The sequence below is a fragment of the Borostomias antarcticus genome (assembly GCF_949987555.1).
Source record: "Borostomias antarcticus genome assembly, chromosome: 16".
Lineage (NCBI taxonomy): Eukaryota > Metazoa > Chordata > Actinopteri > Stomiiformes > Stomiidae > Borostomias > Borostomias antarcticus.
Window position 1 is genome coordinate 8,257,255 of NC_140249.1, and position 9,367 is coordinate 8,266,621.

Consider the following 9,367-nt stretch of genomic DNA (forward strand, 5'->3'; position numbering starts at 1 on the left):
GGAAACATGGCTATTGTCAGTGGAAGACCATTTTATCTCCAGGGCTCCCCCACAGGCAAACCAATACAGGTTCAACATCACCCTCTGGACTGCTGGAACAATGTATTGTACAGTATAAACGATTAAGCAGTAATTGACTATCTCCAGACACCCAGTGAGCTCGTCCACTCAGAGGGAATGGAACAGTAAGATCACACAGCTGTGGCTCATTGATGTAAGAAGTCACAAGAACTAACAGTAGTTTTACTACTGAGTTATACTAGGGAGTGTGAATCATCTCTGATTCATCTCACACACTTTCACATCCCTGTAGGGCTGCACAATTAATCGTGAATTAATCGAAATCGCGATTATGACCTCCGCAATTAACGAATCGCAAAAGGCCGCAATTAATGTGATTAATAATTTTGCTTTGAATTGAGTGTGCTAGGACTACACGGACGAATCACAGGCGCTTATGCTGTCTGACCAATCACATGCGTTCCCGCTGAGTGCGCTGTGTGTAGCAATTTCACTGAGAAGACAGATAGCAGTAGGTCAAGACAAGTGTCACAAGAGTACCCGCAGCCGTGAGTAGTGAAAGAATGAGCGAAAACAAGGTCAGTGAGTTAGTAACAAGAAAGGGATCAACGTCCGTGATTTGGGAGCATTTTGGTTATTTAATATTTAATATATAATATTAATATATATCACAATTATTAATCGCAATTACCATTTTGAAGCAAATAATCGCAATTTTTATCTTTTGTCATAATCGTGCAGCCCTACATCCCTGATGAAACTCTTCTGCACTCTTCTCTATTGCATCTCTAGGAGGCTCACTGCCCAAATACCAGGACCACAATGTAGAGTTAGCAGACTAAAACTAGTAGTGGAATCAACTAGCTAAATGAGATACCATATGGGATCCTCTTAACTCACCGGAATGTAGAATGTATTCATCTTGGGATCTTCATTGGCTGTGAAGAGCATCCCTGTGAGTTTGAGACAAAGACCAAAAATAAATGAACACTATGATGAGTGAGATGTACTGAAATAAAGTAAAGAATACTGCTAAAGCAATTTGCTATCAAATCAATAATATGTGGTTAAATAACCCTAAACCCTCGTTTCAAGTCAATTAAAACGGCATTTCAAAAGAATTGTAGAGCTTTAACCTAAAGATGTGTGAGCAACAGGGTCTCACAGGGAGGCAGCTCTGAATGTTTGAGAAGCATAAAAAAGGAGGTCAGGTTTTATGACTAAGTCAGCAGGCGCCACCTAGTGGTAAGAACTGGGAACTCACACCTTCAGGGGATAATGTTAGTCAAGTCAAGAATATGCATCACAGGACTACTCATATTTTTCCTTTCACCTCTAAATGTAACGAGTGTGATCTTTAGGGGTCATTAAAATAACACAGGCTATAAGGTCCCCCTCCCTCACCTGAGTCAGGGTAGATGCCCCCCCCTCACCTGAGCCAGGGTACATGCCCCCCCCTCACCTGAGTCAGGGTACATGCCCCCCCCTCACCTGAGTCAGGGTACATGCCCCCCCCCCCCCCCCTCCCCCCTCCTCACCTGAGTCAGGGTACATGCCCCCCCCCCTCACCTGAGTCAGGGTACATGCCCCCCCCCCTCACCTGAGTCAGGGTACATGCCCCCCCCCCTCACCTGAGTCAGGGTACATGCCCGCCCCCCCCCCCCCCCCCCCCTCCTCACCTGAGTCAGGGTACATGCCGCCCCCCCCTCCTCACCTGAGTCAGGGTAGATACAGACGTCGTTGATGTTGGTCTGGGGCTCGATGGAGGAGAACACTTTCCCCTGGGCAGACACACACAAGCACACATCTCATTCCACCAGCACGGCCTCTCCTCTGGCCTCCAATTAAGACTCCCCACACCATCACCTGACCTCAGCACCCAGGGGTCCAGGCCACAGGGCTGGCATTGACTTAGGCTTGGCTTTCAAATAATGCATAAAAAAAACTAATGTCACTGTATCACAAGTTCAAGTTGAAGGAAAGATGATCTTAAAAGGTGGTATATCACATATCATTTTCAGTTACATACTGACCCTTCAAACAAACAAAAATTATCAATTTAAAATATTTCTTTAAAATAAAGTCTTACTTACGTTCAGCGCAATCTAGACAGGTGAGGTCCAGATCCTCACAGAGGTGAAAGGTCGAGCTCTTACCGTGTCTGTGTTCCAGATCTTGATGATCTTGGAGTCTGCAGACACCAGCAGGTCTAGATGGTCCTGGAAGTTGAGGGACTTGATGGGCAGGCCGTAGTAGTGGTCTTTAACCAGCAGGGGGCGACTGGAGCGGAGGTCGTAGAGGAGGATCTAGCAGAGGGAAATGGGATCAGGAACAAACCCAGCTGAAGGTCTGGAGATGGTCCCTCACCCAGAGACTGGGACACACACTGTCCTGTACTGTCCTGTCTTTACACTGTCCCTGCCTTTGCACTGTCCTGTCTCGTCCCTGCACCCTGTCCAAAGTTGTCTCGGCTGAAAGCACATTCCTGGCACTTTGTAAAACTGCTCAGCAATAAAGGCTTGTGATTGTGACCCACCTGTCGCCATGGTGAGAGAGCTGTGATTGTGACCCACCTGTCGCCATGGAGAGAGAGCTGTGATTGTGACCCACCTGTCGCCATGGAGAGAGCTGTGATTGTGACCCACCTGTCGCCATGGCGAGAGAGCTGTGATTGTGACCTGCCTGTCGCCATGGCGAGAGAGCTGTGATTGTGACCCACCTGTCGCCATGGTGAGAAAGCTGTGATTGTGACCCGCCTGTCGCCATGGTGAGAGAGCTGTGATTGTGACCCACCTGTCGCCATGGTGAGAGAGCTGTGATTGTGACCCACCTGTCGCCATGGAGAGAGAGCTGTGATTGTGACCCACCTGCCCGGTGCTGGTGCCCACGGCCATGGTGAGAGAACTGTTGAATTTCAGGGCGCTGACAGACGGCAAACCCTCCACTCTGAAGAACAACACAGTGAGTTCAGGAAAAGAAGACCTTCTAAAGCATGGGTTCCCAAACTCCATCAATGTGGGCCTCCCCTCTGAAAACAGTGACACACCCGCGCCCCCCCAACCCCCCAAATATGCCCATTATGCAAGGTAGTGTTAGCTAGCCCACAACGTTAGACAGCTAAGTTAGCTCGGTGGCACATGTTGCTAGTTAACGTTATGACGTTTTCACACAATACATTCATGCCTGCGGGGGGAGGCTCTCTCTGCACTATCCACACATTTAGTATACATCTCTCCCATTATTTATTTCGATCAAATCACCTTTCATTCATAAAAACCATAGACATTTCAAAAATAAAAAACATGTTTTTCCTTTTTTTTTTCTAACCATCCCTCCTCGCCTCCCCTGAATTTCTTTGGGGCCCCCCAGGGGAGGCCCGCCTCACAGTTTTGGAATGCCTGTTCTAAAGTGAACAGACCAGCTGGTCTATGGATGCTGATCCAACTGTGTTGTTCGCTACATTCAGCTTCACATGCAGGACTGAAGCCCAATAAATATCTTCAACTAAATGACATTTTGACTACTTTCCCAATAGATGAAATAGTGTATTTCTCAAGTTGTGTCCAGTGTGTGTGTGTGAGTTTGAGTGCGTGTTCATTGGACATACTCTGTTCCCTGGGTCACGCTGCTCAGGGCACAGTCCAGCAGCCCCACCCGAGTCCTGCTACGAGGGTCCCAGCACTCCACCTTCCCCTGGAACACACAACCGCTGGACATCACAGCTTCTCTTCTCCAAACACACACAGACGGACACACACACACAGACAGACAGACACACACACAGACACACACACACAGACGGACACACACACACAGACAGAGACACACAGACGAACAGAAACACACACAGACGAACAGAAACACACAGACGAACAGACACACACACAGACGGACAGAAAGACACACACACGGACAGACACACACACACACGGACAGAAACACACACAAACGGACAGACACACACAGACGGACAGACACACACAGACGGACAGAAACACACACAGACGGACAGCAACACACACACACGGACAGACACACACACAGACGGACACACACACACACAGCCTCCCTACAGAGGGAAGCTAGGGATCACCTACCTCGATGGTTCCTGTGGCAAACAGCTGATGAACGGGGTTGATGTCACACACATTGTGCTCCCTAGAAACAAAGACAAGGAAACAGACACCCGGAAGGAAGGAAGGAAGGAAGGAAGGAAGGAAGGAAGGAAGGAAGGAAGGAAGGAAGGAAGGAAGGAAGGAAGGAAGGGGTCACTTGTCAAATAAAGCTCTGCATAAAGCAGCCATAGTCCAGCAGGGCGGCGATGTACTCACACTGCGTCCGTCTGAAGAGAGCTGAGAAAGCGGCCCTGCTCCAGGTTCAGCCTGAACACCTCTGAACTAGAAGAGCAACACACAGTCTGAACATCTGAACACCTCTGAACTGGAAGAACAACACAGTCTGAACACCTCTGAACTGGAAGAGCAACACACAGTCTGAACACCTCTGAACACCTCTGAACTGGAAGAACAACACACAGTCTGAACACCTCTGAACACCTCTGAACTGGAAGAGCAACACACAGTCTGAACACCTCTGAACACCTCTGAACTGGAAGAGCAACACACAGTCTGAACACCTCTGAACACCTCTGAACTGGAAGAGCAACACACAGTCTGAACACCTCCGAACTGGAAGAGCAACACACAGAGCAGGATTCTCACAGCAGGAATCATTCATATGAGGCTTTCACTTTTTGAAATGTTCAGTCCCAACGCCTGGTCCCCTTCCCCTGCCCTACCTAACATCAGGAGGTTCAACATACCAGAGCATGATGGAGTCAGGGTCGCCTGTCTTAATCATGAGAATGAGTCACTCTTATGGGGCCACACCATAAGGAAGGAATACTGCCCATATCTGACATTCAGTAGGCTATTCAGTTCGGGGACAATTTGATTTCATGGCTCCCTGGAGCAGCTCCCTGGTCCACGTAGAGAAACTTAAGGTATTGGCCAACATGTATTTGACATTGTTTCACTCTTACCTTGCCCCCACAAAATAGAGGTCACAGGAGGGGTAGTGGTAGCTGAAGTCCCGTCCAAACTTGGGGATGCGTGTCTTGTAGTAGTGTCCATGCTGCGAGTGGAACTCCACATAGCGGTCGATGTGCAGGAAAACCAGCTAAACGCACACAATGGCCATTCACAGCCAGACAGACACAATCCATGTTCAAGTACTACCAGCCTGCTACCAGGATTTACACATTGTATTGCCGGCAAAGGTCGCTGTGAGTGAAAAGCTAGGTCTGGTATGGCTCTTTTCCTTACCTTGGAGTAGTCATCCGACAGAATGTCAAAAGATACAACTGTTGAGGAAAACAAAAGAAAAAGCATGTGAAGACATTGATGGCAGCGATGCATTCACACCCTTCGACATTGTCCTCCAACAACAACACACCATTACAAACATTCAAACATCAACAATGACTTATTACTGACTTTGCGTGCCAACAACATAAAAGCTTAGTAATCAGACCATATAGAATCAGACCATATAGAATCAGACCATATGGAATCAGACCATATGGAATCAGACCATATAGAATCAGACCATATAGAATCAGACCATATGGAATCAGACCATATAGAATCAGACCATATAGAATCAGACCATATGGAATCAGACCATATAGAATCAGACCATATAGAATCAGACCATATGGAATCAGACCATATGGAATCAGACCATATAGAATCAGACCATATAGAATCAGACCATATGGAATCAGACCATATGGAATCAGACCATATGGAATCAGACCATATGGAAACACAGTGTTTGTGGACAGGAAGATGAACACTCTGTGACCGCTAATGGGGATCCAACATAAACATGAACATCATCGTTTGACCCATAATGCACTGGTATACTGTCACAACCTGTGGGCATACATTATCCCACTGTGGGCGAATCAGGCGACAGCGCTGTTGGTGCGTGACCGACAACATCATCCAATCATATCTGTGGGAGCGTGACTGAGAACAACATCCAATCATATCAGAGGGCAGACTCTCTCTCAGAGGTCAGAGGGCAGTCACTCTCTCAAAGGGACGGAGGGTCACTGGCTCAGGATATCTAAACCTTAAGGTTGCGTTCAAGGACACAATGGAGCTCTGCAAGCGCCAAATTTATAGGCGTCTTTAACAAAGAGGTTCAGGTGTCCATTCCCATGCCAGTGGAGGTGCATGAGGACTCATCCATTCACATGCCAGTGGAGGGGCATGAGGACTCATCCATTCATGTGCCAGTGGAGGGGCATGAGAACTCATCCATTCATGTGCCAGTGGAGGAGCATGAGGACTCATCCATTCATGTGCCAGTGGAGGGGCATGGAGAGTCATTTCTGGAAAGCCGTGTGCAGGTTGTCAGAGAAGTGCCAGAGAAATTCCTGATCACATTTTGTGTTTCTCTTCTCCAGGCACTGTAGTCATCGTTCTTCTAGCAGACCAGCTAGTGGGCCACCTTAACTACGTGTGTGTAAGTCATACTGTTTCCCACAACTACCCTTTCAGTGGAAAGGTAATATGCCATCTTAAATGCCAATATAAGATGCCTGTGTGAATCAATAAAACATATCAGGTTATATTCATAAAAACCATGTCAGCGTTATGGAGGTTTTTCAAGGCAGTGTAAAGTGACACTGTTACGTACCATCAGAATCAAGGCACCGCTCAAACTTCAAGGACAACTGGTAGGTATCATAACAGCGGATCCTGGGTTTGTATGTCCCTGAAATATTGTTGAGAGGAAGGGGATTATCAAGTTGTGGTATATCATTATTACATCAGAGGTAAGGGTTTGCTAGAATTGCCTGAATGTTGGGCCCAACTATGACAGTTCTTGCATCTAAATGACTAGTAAACACTTAATCTCCCATTAATACATTTGCCTCTTGAGAGGGTAAGGTTGGGTAATTAATAACAGCAATCATCAACACATCATCAGATGCTCATCCAGATCAATGAAAAGTGTGGTTCTCACCTGCGGCGAGGATGAACTGCCCGTCCCTGGACACTCTGATGGAGGTGCACACCGTCGGCATCTCAAAGTCCTGGATGAGCTCAATCCTGCGCTGAATGTCTGAAAATGTCAAGGTGGGCCGGTGGTGAGTACTCAGGAAATACTGTACCTTAATAAAACAGTATGCAGCCAGATACATCTGTTATCACTGGGCTGTAAAAGACCACAGAGAAATCAGAGCTCACCAACATCGTTCTTCTGTAATGCCCTCTTCTTCCGATCTGAAAGCCACTGCAAGACAAAGGCATAGATACACAAGGGTTAGCCTACTATGGCTCCAGCTAACTAGCACAATTTGTTAACTGATGTTAATAGTTAACAAATTATACAGCTACAGTAGCTAGCAAGTTGCCCTAATACAAGTAAGGTATTCTTTCTCAAACCAATTATTCTGTGCATCTTCAGCTGATAGTTGTGTACCTTAGCTGAGCCATGTAACTCAGGCCAGGACTTAAGGAGGCAGAAAACATCAATATCTCTAGTTAGCAAGTTACACAATCAACCTAAAAGTGCTAATTTTCCAGACACTATCTGTGTTGGGCTTTGCTTGGCACGGCAAGCTAGCTAACGTTAGCAGCCTAGTCGACTGGCTAGTTAACTAGCTATCTCTAGGTTGAATATTACTCAACTTACCTCAGGAAGGGACTTCCCGTGGCTTAGATTATAAATCTTCACATCATTTACACTGGATATCTGCATTTTTAAGGCCAGAAAAGACAGTGCTCTCTCATAACACGAATGTAGGCTAGCTAGTTACAGTGAACACAAGTTACTTTCCAGCTCCACGTTTTTACATCTCCGAGTGACAACAGGAAGTGATAGTTTGTAGAATTATGTCCGTGTGGACAAACCGATGTAAGGTAAGAACGGTTCCTTCTCCTCAAAGTTTTTATTTTTATTTTTTATGTCAGGCTATATGTAGCTTATACGTAATAAGGAAATATTGATCGGTTTTGTTCTGTTTCCCGACACAGTGCATATAAAAAAGTATTCCCCCTTGTTTTTTGTCACTGATAAGTAGGCCTACTCTATAATGTCAAAATGCAAGAAAAAAAAATAAAAAATAAATCTTAAATTATTTATAAATAAAAAACAGAAAACAATTGATTCCATAATATTGGGATCACCCAATGACAGGTGTATGTATTCTGAAATCATGTGAAATACCTCAGTTGCACACATGGCCTTGAAAGCTGATTACCTCTGCCCCAGCGACAGCGCATAGCGAGAGGTCATGTTTTCGGTGGCATTCGTCCGTCCGCCCGGCCATCTGTTAACAAAAACGACTCCACTGATTTTCATGAAACTCGGTGGAAGGGTGTAGCATGGGTCAACCTAGAAGACCATTACATTTTGCAGCGGATCCAAATTACATGCAGCTGGCCATTCACCTGCCATTCATTTTTTGGACCAGGATTAAGCAAAAACTACTGGACCGATTTGCATTAAACTCTGTGGAGGGATGCACTGTAGTATGGGCCAACTTAGAGCCCATTACATTTTGGAGGGGATCCGAATCACAGGGCTGGTCCACGAGCCGCCCAAACACGGCCGGCCATTCACTGCTATTCATTTTTTGGACCAGGATTACACAAAAACTACCAGGCCGCTGTTCCTGAAACTCGATGGAGGGGTGTAGAATGGGCCAATTTAAAACCCATTCAATTTTGACGCACACAGAGCCACGACATGCATACAGGGGCAGAGGTCTGTGTAGTTTGTGCTGATTCGTTTATCACTGATTCTTCTGGATATATTTACATTTCTAGGAATCTACTGTATGTTTGAGAGATTCAAAGTGAGTGCAAAAAGTACCAGTCTATTTAAAGAGTTGCAACAGTTATTTTCCACTTGGTGGCAGTAAAGTTAGAACACAAATAAAACTATCTGACACAATAGTATTGATGATTGATCGGCCTAATGCATTTCTCTCTTTAGACAATAGTGAGAGCATTTTATTCCAGTGAATCAGACATTGAAGACTAGCCTACAATCTTAGAAATACGCCTGTCATGAATGTGTTGGTGTCAGAATGGGACATGCAGTTGTGTCCCTTTCAAGAGAATATCTTAACAGTTGTTCCTTTGATGAAAATGTCAAGTTAGTGGAGCAATTTCAATCATCCGAAATGTCAAAAGCGTAGTGTTGTAGGTTTATGGCCTATGTTAATTTCAGTCCTGACTTCAGCAGGCAGCATGCAGCTCACTCACTAAGCTATGCATGCTCCCTCCCTCATCAGCTGCCTCATTCATCCTCAACAGCACTACTA

The 9,367-nt window shown here is 45.9% G+C and overlaps 1 protein-coding gene across 1 annotated transcript in view; it reads right to left on the reverse strand.

The window, feature by feature from the left end:
• The window catches only part of nol10 (nucleolar protein 10), an 18,423-nt gene extending 10,558 nt beyond the window's left edge, over nt 1-7,865 (reverse strand). Inside the window, exons 1-13 of the mRNA XM_084451154.1 lie at nt 7,732-7,865; nt 7,284-7,329; nt 7,060-7,158; nt 6,730-6,807; nt 5,346-5,383; nt 5,063-5,199; nt 4,353-4,418; nt 4,119-4,179; nt 3,629-3,714; nt 2,889-2,967; nt 2,178-2,327; nt 1,736-1,802; nt 922-974 (exon numbers count right to left, since the gene is read on the reverse strand). Coding sequence (XP_084307280.1) covers nt 922-974; nt 1,736-1,802; nt 2,178-2,327; nt 2,889-2,967; nt 3,629-3,714; nt 4,119-4,179; nt 4,353-4,418; nt 5,063-5,199; nt 5,346-5,383; nt 6,730-6,807; nt 7,060-7,158; nt 7,284-7,329; nt 7,732-7,797 — 1,026 coding nt within the window. The 5' untranslated portion in view covers nt 7,798-7,865. The remainder of the gene's footprint in view (nt 1-921; nt 975-1,735; nt 1,803-2,177; nt 2,328-2,888; nt 2,968-3,628; nt 3,715-4,118; nt 4,180-4,352; nt 4,419-5,062; nt 5,200-5,345; nt 5,384-6,729; nt 6,808-7,059; nt 7,159-7,283; nt 7,330-7,731) is intronic.
• Between the last annotated feature and the right edge of the window lie 1,502 nt (nt 7,866-9,367).